Source organism: Epargyreus clarus, unplaced genomic scaffold, assembly GCF_041222505.1.
Source record: "Epargyreus clarus isolate Ecla_fem2 unplaced genomic scaffold, WU_Ecla_fem_2.2 ptg000016l, whole genome shotgun sequence".
Lineage (NCBI taxonomy): Eukaryota > Metazoa > Arthropoda > Insecta > Lepidoptera > Hesperiidae > Epargyreus > Epargyreus clarus.
The window spans coordinates 3,898,744-3,919,522 of record NW_027332224.1 but is presented as its reverse complement, the minus strand read 5'-3'; the positions used below and the strand labels follow the sequence as shown (position 1 = coordinate 3,919,522).

General features: G+C 32.8%; 2 protein-coding genes across 6 annotated transcripts in view; both read right to left on the bottom strand.

Moving 5' to 3' along the window:
• The window catches only part of pio (zona pellucida domain-containing protein piopio), a 67,348-nt gene extending 63,181 nt beyond the window's left edge, over positions 1-4,167 (bottom strand). Inside the window, exon 1 of one of the 2 annotated variants that reach the window (XM_073081725.1) lies at positions 3,807-4,167. The gene's annotated coding sequence lies outside the window, so the exon portion shown is untranslated. The remainder of the gene's footprint in view (positions 1-3,806) is intronic. The other variant, XM_073081724.1, reaches the window with a different exon arrangement.
• A 5,416-nt stretch (positions 4,168-9,583) lies between these two features.
• The window catches only part of LOC140748562 (anionic trypsin), a 42,502-nt gene continuing 31,306 nt past the window's right edge, over positions 9,584-20,779 (bottom strand). For 2 of the 4 annotated variants that reach the window (XM_073081379.1, XM_073081376.1), the window contains 6 exons: positions 15,255-15,617; positions 13,818-13,995; positions 12,343-12,535; positions 11,849-11,953; positions 10,423-10,530; positions 9,584-9,985 (listed from right to left, as the gene is read on the bottom strand). In XM_073081379.1, the coding sequence (XP_072937480.1) occupies positions 9,806-9,985; positions 10,423-10,530; positions 11,849-11,953; positions 12,343-12,535; positions 13,818-13,995; positions 15,255-15,617 (1,127 nt within the window). In that variant the 3' untranslated portion in view covers positions 9,584-9,805. The remainder of the gene's footprint in view (positions 9,986-10,422; positions 10,531-11,848; positions 11,954-12,342; positions 12,536-13,817; positions 13,996-15,254; positions 15,618-20,779) is intronic. The other 2 variants (XM_073081377.1, XM_073081378.1) reach the window with 1 other exon arrangement.

The window sequence follows — 20,779 nt, the reverse complement described above, 5'->3', positions numbered from 1 at the left end:
ACAAATACAAAAAGAGTCATTTTTGTAAAAACGTAAAAACTCATACTAAGTGTACAGTACCTGGTACTTTGAGTGCGGTAATTTGATTCAATGTTAACTCATTTTTATTTAATATTGCAAATCTGCCTGATCAAATATTTTTTTATAATATAGGAGTAGCACATGAGCATGCAGTTTACCCGATGGTAAGTGGCTCATTGATATCTGTAATCAATCCGAAGTAGGATTAGATTCCTATCTGAGATCGCCCACTGATGCAACGCTACCCCCGAGAACTAAGTTGGAATGCCTCGGAAAAGTATGTGAAGAGAGAAAAACAGAGACTTCTACTAACCTTAATACATTATATATACAGTATTTTTATCAGTATAAATATTGTCCAACCCATTACTGCCCCCCTGCTGGGAATGGATCCTCTCGAAGGAAGAATATTTCCAAAAGTAGATGACAATGTTAAGTTTCCAAAAATACCTATACAGCCAAGCGTTCATAAGTAACTGAACACAAGTTTGTTTTTTGTTTGTATAAAGTACCAAGTGAGTAATAGGTACATTATATTAATTACGATCTAGCCTAATTTAAGACTAATGAGTGCTATGCTAACTTAAATTGCTAAATAATGATATAATGAAGGCGGCGTCCTCTGACACTGAACTTCTTTGTTTTAACACATAAGGGAGTAGACACATTGTTCTTGTGTTCTATAATGTTCACTTATCACTATTTCACTAACACTACACTGTGTCATGGCACAAGCTCAAAGGGTTTAGTCCGTTTGAGTCTTCTCACTAGGTCCGTTGTATCGCGGAGCTGGATCGCCTCGATATTGACGTGATAACAGTGACATATTATATAAGTGACGTTAGCTACTATCAGTGTGCAGTTACTTTTGACGCGTTAGTGTTCATCTACTTTTGACACTTTACAATGTTCATCTTATGGTGCTAAGAGTGTTCAGATATTTATAGGTGTATAGGTACTTTTGAAATCCTCATCTGCTCATCTAATTTAGACTGTACCTACTCGTACATGTCCTAATATATTTTGAAAATGTACCCTTATGAGTTTGAAGGGTGTTATAAGTGTGACACTTTAATATAAGCCATACAAATTTAAATTCCTAAAAAATACCAAAGTAATATTGTATAATCATATAACTTCAAACATTCAAAAAGTTTAATAACAAACATGTAAGAAGATCAGTGTTTCAAGGTGGTTGCGTGCTTACAATGAATGTTATACCAGTTTGCAATTCGTCATGCAATTGCTTTTCTCGTGATCGGTAATCGTTACAAAATAATGGAGATTCTTCTATAAATATTATATATTTTACGTAAATTTATATACAAATAAGTAATAAAGGGCTCTGTAAGGTTTTGAAGGTGGTAGAATCCTTTTTGACTCCGGCGGCACCATAATCTTATATATAAAATTCTCGTGTCACACTGTACCGTACTTCTCCGAAACGGCTTTAACGATTTTCACCAAATTTTATATGCATATTCAGTAGGTCTGAGAATCGGCTACTATCTATTTTTCATACCCCTAAGTGATAAGGGTTGTTCACCCTTAACATTTTTTTTATTTATATCGCAACACAACGTTTGCCGGGTCAGCTAGTATTTTTATAATACATTGTTAAGGGCTGCTGTGTTTAAGTTTAAAGGGTGTACGTAGTTTGTAGTTTAACTTGGGCGGTACTATCGCCACGCCTATTTCCATCGCCCTTTGAAAGGAGATAAAGGAGACTTTTCCATTCTAACTTAGTCCTCAGGGGTAACCTCCACACATCTTTTTAAAAAAATACCTCATCACACACTTCAAAGTACAGTCTTAACGAGCTCTAATGTAAATAGAAAAATATATCACCCTTATGACAATTCCTAATAGGGTTACTAACTGCATGTCTAAATAAATATCAAACTAAATAAAAAAACAATTAAAATTAAAATTACCATCTCTACATAGTGTAGTCAAATAAATAAGGTATTTGACAAAAAACTCTATCACTCAATTACGGTTGAATCAACGCGACCTTTCCGAGTCAGTAGAGTCAGTTTTTGTGAAACAGTTGGTAGAGTCAATCAATGAACTATTACGGCTAAAAAACACGTTGTTACAAGCCTTTGTCTGCGTTATTTAATAAAGATCTTTATCGCTTTTGACAACAAAAAAGTAAATATGTTGTATTAAAACGTCTCTATATTTAAAAGTAGCTCTATCTTATGTAGTTATGTAGTAAAAAAGTTATTGTAAAAAAACATGTGTGTAATAATATGCTTGATCTGTAAAGATGACTTTCTTTTCAACCATCCTAATAGACTATAGTGTAATAGACTCGTCGATGTATAGTGTAAATAGACTATAGTCTAATAGACTTCTCAATATATAGTCTAAATATAATAGTTTAATAGAATGAGGAGTACTGAAGAGACCAATATACATTAATAGAAACATTTTATGATTGGAAAGATTGAAAATTATTTAATAAGACAGTAAATATACTCTTAAAAGTATATAAATTGTAAATATATAATTTATAACATTGAAAGACTTCAAATATTACTGGGTAGCTCTAAATGTTATTTTTATATACATATTATTACTATTACATATGTACATACATGCATACTAAAACATAGTACTATTTTTTGTTGACAGGAGGAACCTTCGTACCTACCGTGGGAGCGATACTCGCTTATAGGGGATTTTAACCACTAAAACTTCCAGGGGCCGTTCTTGGCGCTACGTGGAGGACTCCGGGATCTCCAACGGAACTTATATCTATAGTTACCTTTAATATATTTAAGGCTGGAGGCTTTAAAGGTGACGAAATGGAGGTTATGAAAGGCCTATTAGATTGAGAGATGGTAGAATGATGTTTTGGTTACAACCTTCCACCTTTGGAGGACTACGATTGATATAACAAATAATTTATTTTATAATAAGGCTATGGGATTATGGTATTCCATTAATTTGTAGCTAATATCTAAATATATATAACTCAAAGGTGACTGACTGACATAGTGATCTATCAACGCACAGCACAAACCACTGGACGGATCGGGCTGAAATTTGGCATGCATGCAGATGTTATGACGTAGGCATCCGCTAAGAAGGGTTTTGGTCAATTCTACCCGCAAGGGGATTAAATAGGGGATGAAATATTACTTCGTAACGCGAGCGAAGCCGCGGGCAAAAGCTCGTTCCTAATAACATCAGTTTTTTTTTTCAAAACAAAGTTGATTATAAATTAATAAGAAGGTGATTACGTAAGGTAGGATGAGTCTTACATATAAATATGTATGTATGTACATTTAAATTATATATTATGTACATAATAATTAAGTTAGTTTGATGTGTAAATTATAAAGTGAAACTTAAATATTGTAGAAGATAGAATTATATTAAAATTGAGGTAAATAGATATAAATGTAAAGTTATATAGATACTTGTAATCTAAAAACTATGTTTTAAATGTAATGTTGGGAATAAAACTAAACTTAGTAAAAAATACTATTTTACTAAGTTTAGTTTTATTTTAATAGTTACATAGTCGAAATGAAACTTAATCTAAATTTTACCAAGTTAATAAAAAAAAATAACAAAATGTGGTAATAATAATAGTCATAAAAAACTATCCTGTCTTTGACTATTTATATAATTATATATAAATTTTAAATAATATATTATTAATGAAATGTTCAAAAATATTTAATTACAAACTTAAAGATAAAGTTTTATATCCACTTTTTGGTACACATAATTACACTTAAAACTAAAAAAAATGAAAGACAAAGCCTCACCTTTTGTAACTTATTTTAATCACAGCGACTCCGCGAAGAACACCTTCGTAAAACACATTCACCACACAACACTGGTCTTTTGGCGTACGCACATTAAAACCACATTCCTTTGAGCTCACTTCGAAAAAAGTAAAAAATTACATCCTTGGAACAGACCATATGCTTTTGAACTTTACGCTTAAAAAAAACTTCGCGCGTTTTCGACAACTTTTTAAAAAGATAAATAGATAAATGGCCCTTTAGGGGGTTAATTTTGGCGTAAAAGTGGTTCGTTTTCGTTAATAAATATCGTTTTGTCTCGCATCGCGACCGCGCGTTCGTTTCCCTCACGGATCACTGTCAGACTGGTTGCGCGGGCGCATACAACCAGTTTAGCCGCAAAAGGCTCTATAGCTCTATCGAAAATAAACCTTAAAGCCGCGATGATGTCAGAAAAGGATATTTAAAACTTGGTAGACCATAACGGGGATATTTTATGCGATATAAGAAATAATATGATATTAATATGGAGTTTGTCGATTGTAGGTGGAGGTTTTAGAACATTCTAATTTGAAGCTTTTTAAGTCCTTGGATATATCAAAAAAGTTATACCCAATTTTTACGACTGCATTTGAAAATCATAATTATATTTTTACCCGACAGTGGAGGGTAATGTTATTCCAGCGCATGTATATCTCATTTTTGACACACCCTGCGGCCTAAAAGGTTTGACAGATTTTAAGCTATACTTCTCTTATAAGTTAATTATTTTTTCCTGTTCTAATATGTGTTTAATTATTACAATTTTTATTATATAAATAGTGAAAGGATGGCCATGTGGTGGTATGTGGCTACTGCTCTTGGACATCTGTAATCAACCCCAGATAGGATTAAAGTCCTACTTGAGATCGGCCACAAATACGTTGCTACCTTTCAGAACTAAGCTGGAACGCCTCGGACAAGTTCGCCTCTCTTACCACACCCTTCAAACTAGAACACAGCAGCGCTAACACTGTTGTTTGCACACAAACAAAGCCTTTATTAATAGAGTAGATACACATGCAAGAAGACGATATAATATATTTGCAAGTATTTAATTCCCACGCACACAAACATATATGGCTGCAAACACATAAAACACACTACCTTCTCTCTCGTGCATTCATATTTAATGCACCTACGTAACTATATATATTTCTACATTTTTTTGTATTGTCTGTGCATAATTTTAACAAATCCATGAATAAAAGATGACGATGGTTGATTGAAACAGTTGTCGAAGATGGTAAAGCCTCTGTGGTTTGACTCCGGTGGCACCACCGCCACACCTATTTCTGTTATAACAGCAGTGTTAAGAGCTGCTGTGTTCTGGTTTGAAGGCTGTAGTAATGGAGACATACTTTTCCGAGGTATTACAGCTTAATCCTCAGGGGTAGCGGCGTATTTGTGGGCGACGTCAGGTAGGAATCTAATTTTATCTGGGGTTGACTACAGATGTCCATGAGCGGCAGCCACTTACCATCAGGTGGACTGCATGCTCGTCTGCTACTCTCATAAAAAAACACCCTTTATTCTCATGTTAACTTATACGTATACATACTATACATATACAGTACCCATAGTATGAGTTTCTACGTTTTGACAAAAATGACTGTTTTTGTTTTTGTTTGCGTATTTACCATATATTTCCAATCACTTCTGATACAATCCGCTAGGGCCGCTAATTGGAAATGTAGGGACAAATACGTAAACAAATACCAAAACAGTTATATTTGTCAAAACGTAAAAACTCATACTAAGGGTATACAGGTCGTTCTTTCAATATCAACTTGCAACAAAACCTTAAAAACGCAGCCTCCAAACTCGTTTTAAGAGCCATTTCAATTCAGTTTAAACGCCGACAGCGTAATGGCCGCAAATATTCCTTGGAAGCCTTTTTGCAATGCAAATTTATTTTTTGCAACTCGCCTTCAGTAAATCAAGTTTTATTTTCGCTAATTTCAAATTGTTATAACAACCGATTTTGCCAAATTAAACTGGTCTTTATATTTATGAAATATGGTTCAAATTTGGGGTAGGTTGGTCAGCTTAAGGCTTTTTATAGTTGAGTATACTAAAAGGACCAATAAAAGCAGTATGGGATGCGTCGGCTCCAGAAATAACTTTTTCCATTTTAATAAAATGCATTAAGTTGTAGTTTTTTACCGTCGATGGTAGTCACGTTTGTTTTATTATCCTATTTGAATAAACTTTAACGGGATGAGACATGGCTTTTTACCACGCTTTTATTAGCTTGACCTGTACGTATGTAACGCAATCTTTGAACTCGATTTTTACCTACTTTGAACGGTCCGATTAATTTAAAATTTTGAACAATTATCAAGAACCGATGACAATACACGATTTAAATATTTTTATCCCAGTCTCCTCATTAGGATCGTCAGGAATCAGGATTAACGATTTGCCTTGTGCGATTTTAGCGTGGTTTTTCCTTTTTTAACTCTAATTATTTATAATATAGAAGTAGCAGACGAGCATGCAGTCTACCTGATGGTAAGTGCCTACTCCCGCCCATGGACATCTGTAACCCCAGATACGATTAGAATGCTATCTGAGATGAGCCACATCCACAAATGCATTGCAACCTCTGACGATTAAGTAGGAATGTCTCGAATAAGTATGTCTCCCGTACCACTCACTTTAAACCAGTACACAGCAGCGCTCAACACTGCTGTTACTAGGCAGATACTCTTTTCATGAAGAAAGTTCTATCTTTCTATGAAAGTACCATTGAAATCTGTTATTTAATTTAAGTTTAAGAATTAGACCGTTCAGAGAAAAATACATACATAATAACAGAAGTTTATTTTTAAGTTAATTTTAAAATGAGTTAGCTATATAGTATAATAGCAGTTATCTCAATGTTTTAAATTTAAAATAATCAAATTGTATATCTATAGAGATGCTTGAATACAATTTTAAGAATATTTGAATGTAGTTTAGTAAATACGAGTAAGTAGGCATGAGTATGCAGACCATCTCACTACATTTCCGGACATCTGTCACCAACCTCAAATAAATGGGGTGCTACCTCAGGTGGAACAGATGTGCTACCCTTGTGTATTATGCCTACAAAATTAATTATTGTTAACGACAATTTTATACAAAGTCCATCTAGTTTTTAATGAAATATATTATTTTAATAGTCAGAGAAAAACTTTAATTTCCTTTTAAGCCTCTTAGGGCCACAATTTTATTTTTAAAATGATTTTTTATCGCCTTTTATGTACCTAAAGATATTTTTTTTTCAAAAATTCATGCATCTAGATAAGCATATCATGAGCTGTGCGTTGTTTATCAATCAGTGTTAAAACTTTTTATCTGGATATATTATAGGATAAAACCATATTAGACTATAAAAACAAATAAAGACAATATATTTATGTATCAAAAGTTTCATACTAGCTCAAGTAATTACAAATGTCGTAAAAACAATATTTCCATATAAAAGACATCAACGCACACTAAAATCAAGGTGACCAAAAACTTTAATAAAAACCAAATTAATGTAGAGTTTAACAAAAAAATCCTGATGTACCTACGAAGATTTGAATTAATAGTTATAATATTAAAACATATAAATAGGTTTTGTTAAAATTATAATTTACTTGGACAATTTACCTAATAAGTATTACAAATAACATTTAATAATGAACAAGAGTATAAAATATTATGGAACTGATATTTTTACTGATACTGGTATTAAGTATTAATAATAATACCATATACATAATAATTAATAAATAATTAAAGTAGATTTTTTCTCTCTATTTACATTTAATAGGGTTTAAAAGTATTAAAAAATCATTTTAAGAACTTACTATAATATTTAATTATAAATGACAACTTCTAAAAGTATTTTTCTGTACCTTATCAATAATGTAGAGTCGATGAACCACCTATTAGTTACAACGCCATCTATCGGCAGGCTTATATTCATTCAATTGTTACATCGAGGTTGTGAAGTACTATGTTATTGCCCGAGCTAAGCTTGCCTGGTTGATGTAGTAAGTCGGAAATCTATTAATAGGTGGCGTTGTTTTGGGAAATTGTATTTGTAAAATGTTGCATGATTTAATAGATATTATGTATCGATATATTATATATGGACGTCGCGCTTCACATATTTCTGCAGCACTTATAACAGCAGTAATAATCTCTGCGATTTTCTGGATTGAAGGGTTTTATCACACCCTTCAACTTTGTACGATCCAGTTCGAAGGCCAGAAAATAATGTGCGGTCCAGCTCGAAAACTAGACCGAAGTTATAAGTATGGTGTGAACTGTATAGTGTATGATTGTAAGAGGTATGACCCAATCCTCGTCCCATCGGATAGGTAGATAAAACCCTTAAGTGTCTCGTCTAAAGCCCGCTCAAATGAAAATGTAGCAATATATTTGTGTCTCTTATAAGAGTCTCTTCTTTTTCTGTAACATCTACAAACCTACAAAAATATAATTTAAATACTATTTTAAATGCTGTTTTATTTGTAATAATATATTTAAAGGAAATTTAATAAGACTCAATAGTAACTATTTCAATATATTTATTCTATAAACTATATAAAAGTAAAAATATTTAAATACAATTATTCTAAAATAAATTATTTTATTTAACAATTAACATCTAAATTAAAACATGGACTCTTTAATACAATAACAATAAAATATGAACAAAACAACAAAAACTTAATATTTCAATGTAATGTAAACATTACACTGTATTTGTAACATTACATTTGGCTGATAAAGTTAAACAATGTAAATATGTCGGATGAAAAAATAATTTGTTCTAGGATTAAAAACAGTTGGATTAATATAAAATTTACTGAAATTATTACTGAAACAGTAAGGTCCAGTTTGGATGATTCCTTTTCACTAGAAAACTTAAACACATTTAAAGATTACAACTACACTTTACACATTATTTACATAAATGTTTCAGAGATCTTTTTATTAACAATATTGTATAAATGATGAAACATCTCTTGTTAATTTATTATCAATTATTATAAAATTATTTCATATTATTTATTAATTATTTTTATAATGCACATTTTTAACTTACAATTTTAGCAAATTATTAATGGTAAACAAATTTTACCAAATTATTTGTTGACAATTTTATTTTTTATTTATATTTAAATAAAAAATACGAAAAAAGAAAACCAAATTTTTACGAAATACTTATGAATTCAATGACAAAATTTTAATTTTAATTAAAATTGTGTAGCTATTTAGTTGATGACAATGTCATGGGTTAACGGTATTACCTATTTCTCTTATTTTAATATCTAAAACTTAATCTATTTAAATTTTATTAATTTATTCCTATCACAGTAAATATCATTTTTACACTTGAATTGACTTTACAGTTAAAATCATTAATCATTATTATTTATGTCCATTCCACTAACAATATTTAAAATACTGTTTTAAATGTAGTACTTTCTTCACACATACGGGCGCAGTGGTCATCTGATATATACGGGAATTCAATTCCAGGAATTCAATTCCCAATCTAAACATCTAAATGATGAATTTAGATATCATTTCTGGGTTTGGGCATTTGAGTACTCATCTACTCGTATGTGTGCCTCCATAACACCCACGATATTACATGGGGCTATGTAGACTGTGAAAGACGTAATTATTTTTATAGTCTAATAATTTTGCCTAAAAAGCATTGTCATGCTCTTTAATTACTCATCTTGATGATGATTATTATGATAAGATAATTTAACTTCCTCTTTTAGAAATTGGTGGTTTTCTCAAAGGTGAATGTTAGCAATCAGACCGATTTTTTAACAATCACACAACACATTTTAATCAATTTTATCTTGATAAAAACAATCATCATTTTCACGAAAATTACAGTCAATTCGGAGATCACCCTTAACTCTTAAAATGAGATATTTATTTCTCCATATTACAGATTTTAATGTAATCTATGTAGTTATTTAGGGGTTAACCAATTTATCAATCCAGGGTACGAATTTCTGTATGTTTGTGTATACACCTGGAAGGTGTTCCCGACCACAGCCGATCCCCCAGGACACCAGCCCTATAAGGGTGCTCCGCCCTTCCAGCTTCATTGTTAAGGGACCCCCGGAGTCGCCCTGACAGGAGTCCCGACCACCCTGGAAATGAAGTAATCAAATTAATTATTTATATTAATTTTCGTAAAACATAAAACAGTGAACCATGATGTAATAATATAAATATTAAAATATTAATAAAACTAAAAAAATACTAGATCAAATTATAGTGTCAAAATTGATTCCGCCTTTTTATTAAAGGCTGTAGTGAAATTATAAACCGTTTTACATTTTTGTGGTTTATAAGTGTTTTAAAATAATTTATTTTGTGGAGACTTTCCGCTACTCGTCAAGAGATGGCGCCACGAGTATACTGAATCACGCTATCAAAGTTTTCTAAACCCCTGTACATATATAAGTTCCGAACTGAGACTGACTGAAGAGAGCACGGCCGCTTCCCGATTTATTAATCATAATAATATTTTTGGAAAAAGTTATTTGAATATTATTCCTTTGGATAGAAATGGATTATTACAAACCTCTTTATATCCAGCACACAGGAAGACATCGTGGATGGTTTCCCGTCTCCCCGCCGCCCTGAACCACCTCTGGCAACGCTCGTTCGGTATTACTTCTACGTCCACTTCCTGGAAGATACAAATTGATTTATTAATGGTGAAAAAACCCTTCGTAGTAGTTCATTTGGTCATCTTCAGCACCATTGTCACATCCATTTTAGTATTAATAGTATTAGTTTTGATTTATATCGACAGTCATTAAACATATTGCATCCATAGATAAGTATAGATATCTCACCGCCTTGTAATTGAAGGAAGCCATTAAATGGCTTAAACGGCTGACAATTCTGTCAGCCATTTAATCGCTGTCATGGTGTAATTTATGCGGAACAATGCCGACATGCGCAGTAAAGTGGTGCAAAAACACGAAATCCAAGAAAAAGTGCGAAGAAATATCGTTTCTTTCGTAAATGATCTACACATTTTGAATATTTTTCAAAAACGAAAATAAATTACAGTGACAATTTCAATTGTCAAAACTGGTTACATGTTCTTGCTAGGAGTGAGTAATCTTTACTAAACTATGATTGCAACTTACAAAATTAAAATACTCGGGCAGGTTTACAATCAGAAACTTGTAATTTTTAAGGGTATATTACAAATTGTTTAATCATTTGCTAAAACAATTAAGGAGAGATTGTGAGGAAATCTACACGCTTAACGTTTGTTTAAAAAATCTCAAAGGTGTGTGAAGTCCACCAATCCTCATTTGGTCAACACGGTGGACTATGCTCTAAACCCATCCCACTGTGAGAGAAAACCCATGCCCAGCAGTGGGACAGTAATGAGTTAACGACGAAGAAATATATTAGAACTCCAATTCTATGGAGTTCATTTATGTGTCCATAAAAGGCAATCAAAATTGACCAACAAGTGGATTGCATATTGCTTTGATGTTCTTTTATGTATATTGAATCCATACTAATATTATAAATCCGAAAGTAACTCTGTCTGTCTGTCTGTCTGGTTGTCTCTTCTTCACGCCTAAACCACTGAACCTATTTTAATGAATTTTTTTTACAAAGATAGTCTGAGACCCGAGAAAGGACATAGGATAGTTTTTATCCCGGAAATCCCACGGGAACTAGGGATGGAGATCTAAGATCGATTAATCGGAGAATCGATCTTTTGGACCCAAAACATCGATTATTTTAATCGATATTAGTAAGAATTGAATCGTAAACTATGCATTTGATCAAGTGATGATCTTTAGCAAAGTTGAAGGTACGAATTTTCAGTTTTATGTATGTTAGTATCTTATATTTATTAACGCGAGCGAAGCCGCGGGCAAAAACTAGTAATTTCATGAAGTCTTTCAGTTAATCAAATTTAATTGACTGATCTATAATGTAGTAATTGGTTATAAATATTTTCAAAAACTATATACCTGTAGGACTGAAGGGACCGTGCTCTGCCCGTGTCGGGTTCGTCCCCAGCCTGCCACAGTCGCCATTTTTCCAGCTAGCTTCATTTGCTTTTGTGGTAGACACACCTGAAACAAATTGACCAGGATATCAAGATTTTTTCATAACAGCCCCTATGAACACTGTAAGGAAAATGTGAAAAAAAAAACATAAATAAACATTTATTCTTATAACAGAAGTGTAGCGCTGCTTTTTTCGGGTTTGGTAAGTAAATGTGGTTTATTTATTTACGCTTTATTGACCATATTAAAACAATGTGGTGCAAAAGGTGGTCTCTACTTTATAAGTGCTCATATGAGACACTGCATCTTAGTCCGCAGGTATCTATGACTGACTTCAGGTAGGAATCTAATCTTATCTGAAGTGGATTACAGATGTTCATGGGCGGTGGTTGCCACATACCACAAGTGGACTGCATACAAATAATTACTTCTATAAGAAAAAAGATAATACTCACAGGCAATATATGTTGTTTGAACACAACACCTCTATCCAACTGGACCAGCGCAACGTCATTCCTGAAGTCAGCTGGCTCGTACGAGGGATGAACCTCTTTTCTTTGGACAGCAAACTCTTCGTGCGAGAACCTCTCACCGGCGTCTCGAACATCCCACTCTCCAAGCCGCACCCGAAGCTGGGAGTTTGGTGTGCTGTAATAGAAATATTTCCTTCTGTGTCCTTTAACTGTGCTTAATAATGTTCTTCGACTGTCCTTTATAATGTTCTTAAACTGTCCTTAAAAATATCCTTCAAATGTTTTTAAAATATACGAGTACATCCTTATTTATTATTTAAATTTGATTCGATTCTCCGAGCTCTCAATTTTCAAAGTTATAAGCTAATTAGAAATTAATTAGGTATCTATCGTTTAAAACGGTGAAGTTGAACATCGTGAGCAAACTTATACGCCTAGGATTTCTCTAAATAAATCTCAAAAAATTGCGAATCTATCAATCCGTAACTAACGCTTTATACTTTTCAGGAAACCCGTGCCCAAGGACTAGTATATTTATCTAATTCTTCTTTGTATTCCAAATTTGGACATAAGAATGTATATTCACACCGGGACGAATTGTAAGGCATTTTTAATTTATTAAGCGTTATTGAAAATAAAAATATCTTTGTAAGAAATGGTTTCAGTATGTGCCACGCATGTTTTTGTAAATTCTAAATAAAGGAAGAAATATTTATATTTTGACCTAAACTCCTCAAAACATAAAAGCAGGTTAGTATGTCGTCAAGTTTGCTAATTTATAAAACAAATGCAGATAATGATTCTTGCTCAATAGAAATACTTTTGTCTAATACTACAAAGGTTTTTAATGAGGTCTTTTGTTTTTCATTTCTTTCCACAGTTCTATTATAATGTCTTTGTTTCCAACTTTAAGTTAAAAACTCATGGTCATTTTATTTGAATTCTCAGCTATAGCCAATGGCAGATATACTTTTGCCACCTTACCACGAGCTTTTACTTTTTGACAAATATGACTGTTTTGGTATTTGTTTACGTATTTGCCCATACAATTTCCAATCAGCGCCCCTAGCGGATTGTATCAGATCTTGGAAATTGTATGGTTCAATACGTAAACAAATACCAAACTCTCCTACTGACCTCTACAATTCGTTACTCAAATTCTGGGCCATCCAGGATATATATGATCGTGGATATATATACCTTGATAGATTGGAGGTCCTTAAAATTACTACCTTTAATTAAATAATTCTTTAAAATAAGCCAGCATAAAAAAATGCTGAAGAAAGGATTCTCCAAGATAAATTAAAATCTGCTACCATAAACTCAAGTCTACGTAGCTTGTTAGGAAATCCATTTTTAGACCCATCACTAGAGACTTTATTAGGACTTAATTCTATTCAAAAAATATCAAAGATTCCGGACATTGTAGTACTTAAATAGTTCAAAGATCTACTTACGTAGCAACACAATGCGCAGCGGTGATAACCCATCTATCAGAGATAAGGGCGCCGCCACACGCGAGCTTCTTGCTCAAAAATCCCGACTTTATCAACGCAGCCTGCCACGGATGGGACCCGAAGCCGGTTGAGTGGCCACCGACGATGCGGTTCGACCGCGTGTAGTGTTCACCGCAACCTGAAACGTGATGATGATGATGATAAAATCATTATAGGAATTGTTGATGATAAGTTTGATGATAACTTTGGAATCAGAGGTGATGTGTAAAATGTATGTTGTGTTATCATGTGTTTACAAAGAAGAGGACATATTTTTAATAAAAACGAAGGGAACAATTAGGAAAAACAAATTATATAGTTATTTGTTCACTTAAAATTCAGGAGATAATTTTCGATAAGAGTAGATTGAAGCTTTTTACATAGTATTGTGATTAAAAATGTGTTTAAAGAAATAAGGCTACATGTTGTATGTTGTATAATACAAATAAACTAGAATAATATAACTCAAATACAACTACAACTAAATTAATTCTTGTACAAGAATTAAAACACAGAAAGCAATATGTATAGCAAAAAATATAAGAAACTTTAGTTAAAATTACACATGCAGTTGTAATCAACGTTAATACAATAATTCTATTTTTACAATCACATCCCTAACAAAATAAAAGAAAAGATTAAAATCTAAAAAGTAATTTAATATTTTCAATTTATTCAATACAGAATTTATTATCAGATTTAATACCTCCCAATTATTTTCATTATCTTTAATCAATTTGGAATGCAATTTACCAATTATGGCTTAACATAAATGAAAAAAGGAAAAAATGTTACTTACGAATATTTTACTACTTTACTATGACTAAGGATAAGTAAAAGATAGTTGATGAAAATAACGTACAAAAGTAATAATTCATTAATAAAATCTTGATGATAAAAATCAATCTCGATGATATTATAGTTATTGAATATAAATTTGATTATAATAATGATGAGTGTGATAATAAAGTCGATCGTAATGAGAAATATAATACGATAAACATTTGTGCTGTACAAAACAAAAAGGTGCATGATGATTATGAAAACGCAGTGCTGAATTATTTAAGCGAGAAAGGGATAGAAGGATTTGATGATGAAGTTTAAGCACAAAACGAATTTCAATTTGATAAACAATCATATCTCATTTCTGATAATAGTTCTTACTCATGATGAAAATGATAAATCGTATATTTTTAAGTAAGAAACAGAGCATATAGAATTCATAGTAATGTTTTTTTGTGACTATAACTTCCAATATTTCATATAACTCTATTTCTGTTGTTAACTTAGGTATTGTTTACTTGAAATTGAGTTTTAAAAATATATACAAGTGTTGCTTAAGCTCCATCATCAAAATCACTAAAAGAAACTACTCTTCAATCGTTCACAATATCTCACCAGGAAAGCTAGGCCTCATTGGCTTATGACTGTTGGTGTGTACTGGTACATAATCATCAGAACCTTCAGGTTTGTGTACTCCGTAATACGGATCATCTTGTGTTGGTGTGGTACTCTCATGATACGACGGTTTCACATGAAAATAGTGGTTTTGATTGAAGTCTTGCACGTTCCAATCCGGTTTGGGCCGGTTCTGTCCGGTCATGTCCAGTTCAGGCTTGGAAACCGGTTTTGGGCGGTTGTAATGTGGTTTCGAATGGCTAACGTCCGTGTAGATGATTATTGGGTCCTCGAATTGATTCGTGTTTGTTTGGTAATCGTAGTTGTCGTGTGGGAATGTACCGATTAGTTCGATAAGATCACCTGTTGTAAAATTGTTATGTGTTAATTATAAATTGTTATTGTTTAGTCAAGATTTGTTAATATCAGTTGTATGGTAATGAATAAGTAAGTTTTTATTGTCAGTATTTTTGTAGTCAGTGTTTTATTTCAATTTAAGTTTTTTTGCCAGTTGCTGAGAAAATTAAATGTACCTTGCTAGCCAATTAACGTCAATTTTATAAGGTTTTAATTAAAAACGAAAATACTTGTTTTTTCCGACATCATAATTATATGTGACATTTTAAATAAATTATCTTCGTATATCTTACTAGCAATCAAGCCTAAAAATTTTATAATACAGGTGGTCAAAAATGGACCGAATTGCTTTGAGAAAAGAATGGTACGGCCGTGCCGCTTTATTTGGCTCGACTTGGCGGAGGCACCGCCGTGCCTTCAGATTAAATGTTCTTATAAAAAACCCATTGTGGTCTTTTAAAGATACAATTTTATTTAAATATTTCATATTACTTATCTAACTTGCAAAAATTTTTCTTTTCGTTCTTATGCTTCTTATTTTTTTCAAGTATAAGTTGGAAGTCATCTCTACTAAGCGATAAGACTTCCTATTGTTACTACTGACCTTTATTGTACTAGCTGCGCCCCGCGGTTTCACCCGCGTTAAAAAGTAATTCTAACGCGGGTAAAACCGTGGCGCACAGCTAGTTCTAAAATATAAGTAGCCTAAGTTACTCCTTATTACATCAGCTACCTGCCAATAAACGTCCCGTCAAAATCGGTTCAGCCATTTCAGAGATTAGCCAGAACAAACAGACAGACAGACAAAAGTTTTAATAAATCTTATTTTGATGTATGTACCGTATATATATATTCATATGCATGTAGTAAAAAGCGGTTATTTCAATATTAAAAACAGACACTCCAATTTTATTTATTTGTATATATTATTTTTAAGCTTGACTGTATGTCATAAAAATATTATATCTAAATTCCTCAATTTATATAATGCATTAATTATTTTTAAAGAAACGAAAAAGTCTCAGCGAAATAATTGCAACAGGAAAAAAAATGAATACACCGGAAGTCATATCTAGACTGAGTGTAATGTAATTCAATTTGAATTATTCTCTAATGGACATTCGCTAGATTGAAGTTTAATATAGAATAATGGTCTAGCACTCTAGCCTTACTTTCATTTCTACTTATGTAATCTGTAGGTTTACAATTATAGTTCATTTGTCAATTATTGTAAGTGTGGAAAGCTTCAGAGGAGTTGAGTGACTAAAAATGTAGGTATATACATACAGCCGAATGTAAAATTGCCTCCTTTTTCGAAGTCGGTAAAAATAGAGTGGATTTAGAACTATTCGCCAGTTTTTTCTTTAGCTATATGTAAGTGGTGTGAAACGCAATGCTAATGGAACTTGTATATACGTTACATTATGTACGTTAATGGAAGTATTACTGTAGAAAAGTATAAAAATCTAATATTATCCGTCGAGTATAGGATGAAGGTTACAAAGAATCTAAGATGATTCGATTAATGCAATTTTGAAATTTGCCACTTTTAAATTTAATTTCGTTACTTTTTGAGCATGTGTAACTAGTCAAGATAAAAAAGCAAACATATTTTAAAAAACGTTAACGTTTTGAAGGTGGTAGAACTCTTTGTGGTTCGACTCCGGCGGCATCACCGCCACACCTATTTCTACCTAATAACAGCAGTGTTAGGCGCTGCTGTGTTACGGTTTGAAGAGTGTGGTAAGGGAGACTTTTCCGAGGCGTTCCAGCTTAGTCCTCAGGGGTAGCGACACATCTGTGGCCGATCTCAGGTGGGAATATCTAATCCTATCTGGGGTTGATTACAGATGTCCATGGACGGCAGTAGCCACTTAACATCAGGTGGACTGTATACTAGTCTGCTACTCCAATATTATAAAAAAAATGAAGTGTTCACCATCATCAACCATTACTGTCCTACTGCTGGGCAACGGTCTAAGAATGGAAAGATTAGGCTATAGTCTAACTTTGAAAAATCAAAGGAGCCTTGGATTTGAACCTCGGACCTCGATTGACTATTCAACCACTTAGCTATCACTGCTTTTAAGGGAAGTGTTAGTGTTCATTTACTTGGTTGGTTTATTGGTGTATCCAGTGTTTATATAATCAAACACAATACGAAAACGAAAGTGAACCCTTCAGTTGTTAGAATGACCACGCCTGGCCAAAGACCCTACAATCTTGCTACATTTAAGAGAAATTTAAGTGAAAGTCGTAATTGTATCTCCATTCGACCGTTCACACAATACAATGTAATAATGCTTAAAGATATACATAAGATACGTGAAATAGATGATAATTGAGCATCCATATCCGGTAATTCTATGTTTTGTTTTCTTTGATTTGTTCTTACCAAGTCATATCCGGTAATTCTATGTTCTGTGTTTCCTTTGCTTTGTTCTTATCAATATCATTATATGTATCATGCTTTTGATGGCATTTTGTAGAATGGAATGTAAGGGATACTTTTCCAGGGTTTTCAAACTTAGTCTTCAGGAATCGCAACGCATTTACAGCCGACCTCAGTTAAGAATCTAACCTTATCTGGGATTGATTACACATGTCCAATGACAAAAGTCACTTAAAATCAGATGGTCTGCATGCCCCTTTTCACGTTCTATATAAAAAAAAAAAACTAATTTTATTTGCAGCCTACAACCCTTTTACGTCCCACTGCTGGGAAATGATGGAAGAAAAAGAAAAAGCCTTCTTCCAAACAAATGGAGGCTCGCGCGCACTCAATCATGATGCCGAATTGGAGGTTTCATTCGTGAATTACGCAATGGAATAAAACCACGCAAAATTTATAACTTGCTCGAGAAAGTGTGAACATAATGTATTACGAAATCGGATGAGAACTTGGATAGAAATAACCGTATAACAATTATTGTAAGCGAACAGGCCGGAAACTTGATGGATTGGGACAAGGCATAAGAGTAGAGCGATTTATAGTAGTTGCTGTTTAGGGCGATAAGAGAAGAGCTATTTAAAAGTATATACTACAGAGCCTGTGATTCAATGTTTGATGGAAAATAAATAGTCCAATATTTTATTCGGTTGAGAAGTGAACTTGGTTAAATAATCGAACAATAATTATTGTAACAAGATTGGAAACACCACGAAACTTTGGGTCAAGGCGTAAGAACATAGCGATTTAAAAGAGTTGATTTATATGGGCTTTGATTTAAATTTAGGTAAATAAAATAGTTAAATATGTTTTTTTAAAATTGCGTTTTTTTAAAATTGCATCTTTTAAATCCAGCTTCTAAACTTTACCAAACTGTATTAAAACTTTGTCTTAAAAATTGGAAAGAAGTTAGGAGCGTCAAGAAATGAGCTGACATAAAAATGTATTTTATTTATATTCATAATTTTTAATTCTTATCAACATATTTAGAAATTCTGCTGTAGTCTTACTGTGTAAAATAGGCATATAAAAAGAGTAAAATTTTAGAGAGACTTTTAATAGACCCAATCTAGGTTATAATCCCAATATTAGGTTCTTATGAACGACACATACACTAGGTATTCCCAAGTTAACAGTCTGAGGTAGCAACGTCAGGGGATGGTATTGTGTCCAATATCACGTACAATTTAATTTTACTCAGAGTTAATGAATGTCCATAAGGTGACAGAGATTCGTCAACAAATAGACCGTAAGTTCATTTTCTTTTTAGTTTTATAAAAAAGAGCGTTGTGGTTTCGCCGCCCTCAGCTTATCCCTTAAACCGCCAAATTAGAGAGTCTACGTACGAATAAGTTTCGTAAGTCAATGTCGCCTGCATACAAAGCAGTAACCTTCTGCATGTGTATATAGGACCGTTACGAAACAGTTTTCATATCCTATCTTGGTGGTTCTTGAAAAGGAGAGTTGTGACTCAATCTTGCTGGCTTTTATGTAATGGGACATATATGCTGTGGTATTAGTGGTTGACACTCCAAGGTCCGAGGTTCAAATCTTTGGCATTAACCTATTTACCCAAGCTTATATGGGTATTATAAATTATCACTTGCCATAACATAAAAGAGAAACTTCACAAAGGAACCTATAGGACTGAGAGTTATATAAAAAAAATCTTAAATTAAATGAAATGTGTTAAAATATGTATGTTCTGAATGATATAAAGTCTACTAATCCGCACTTGGCGAGCATGGCTTGGACTATGGCCTAAGTCCCTCTCACTCTGAGAGGAGACGCATGCCCAATAGTGGGATAGTAACGTCATAACGACGGGTGTAACAGGTATACAGTAAACTAAAGGTGCAGTCACTATTGTCAACCAAATTTTAGCTTACAGCAGCATAATGTAGGATTGCTATTTGTCACATTGCTGTACAGTATAATGCTCTACAAGGCAGAATAGAGTCTTGCTGTTATATGCAAGACATATCGCTTTCTACACTTACATCCCCACACTAGGTATCGTGGGTGCCATGGACACATGCATAGACAAATACACAATCGCGCAGACATGGAACAGAAATCTAAGTTTATTATTTAGATATCTGTCAGGCCGGGGATCGAACCCGGGACCCACTGTGTCAGACCGGTATGGGGACCGCTCCACCACGCTGGTCGTCATGGTGTCTAACTAAGAAGTTTTACCACTACGATAATATTTACAAACAAAATCTAAATATAATTCATTTTTAAAGGTGGTTGATATATTTGTAATAATTGATTATAAATTAACTTGTCATTGATTAAAAAATCTACATTAAAACAGTGCTGTCTTAGTCACAAGTATTAATAACATTTGTCTAAATATTAGTCACAGATTTATACGTTAGTCACGGTTCATTTAGTTGTGTTATTAGTCGTAACTGACGACGATTTCTGGACGATAAATCAAAAAAGTCATATAGAATGTATGCACAAGTTTACATATTAACGTGATTTTATTATGCAATAGAAATATGTCTTATATTTTTTACGATCAATACTTACTAATTCAAATTAAGAATCGTTAAGAATATAATTGATAAATAATAATATTGATACTGAAAATAAGTAATAAATTAGAGAGTAAACAATAATTAAGCATTAAGATTCGTTAATTAGATTTGACATTATGGATTCTATTAAAAAAATGATTACATATTGACTAATGTCCAGAAACCGTCAA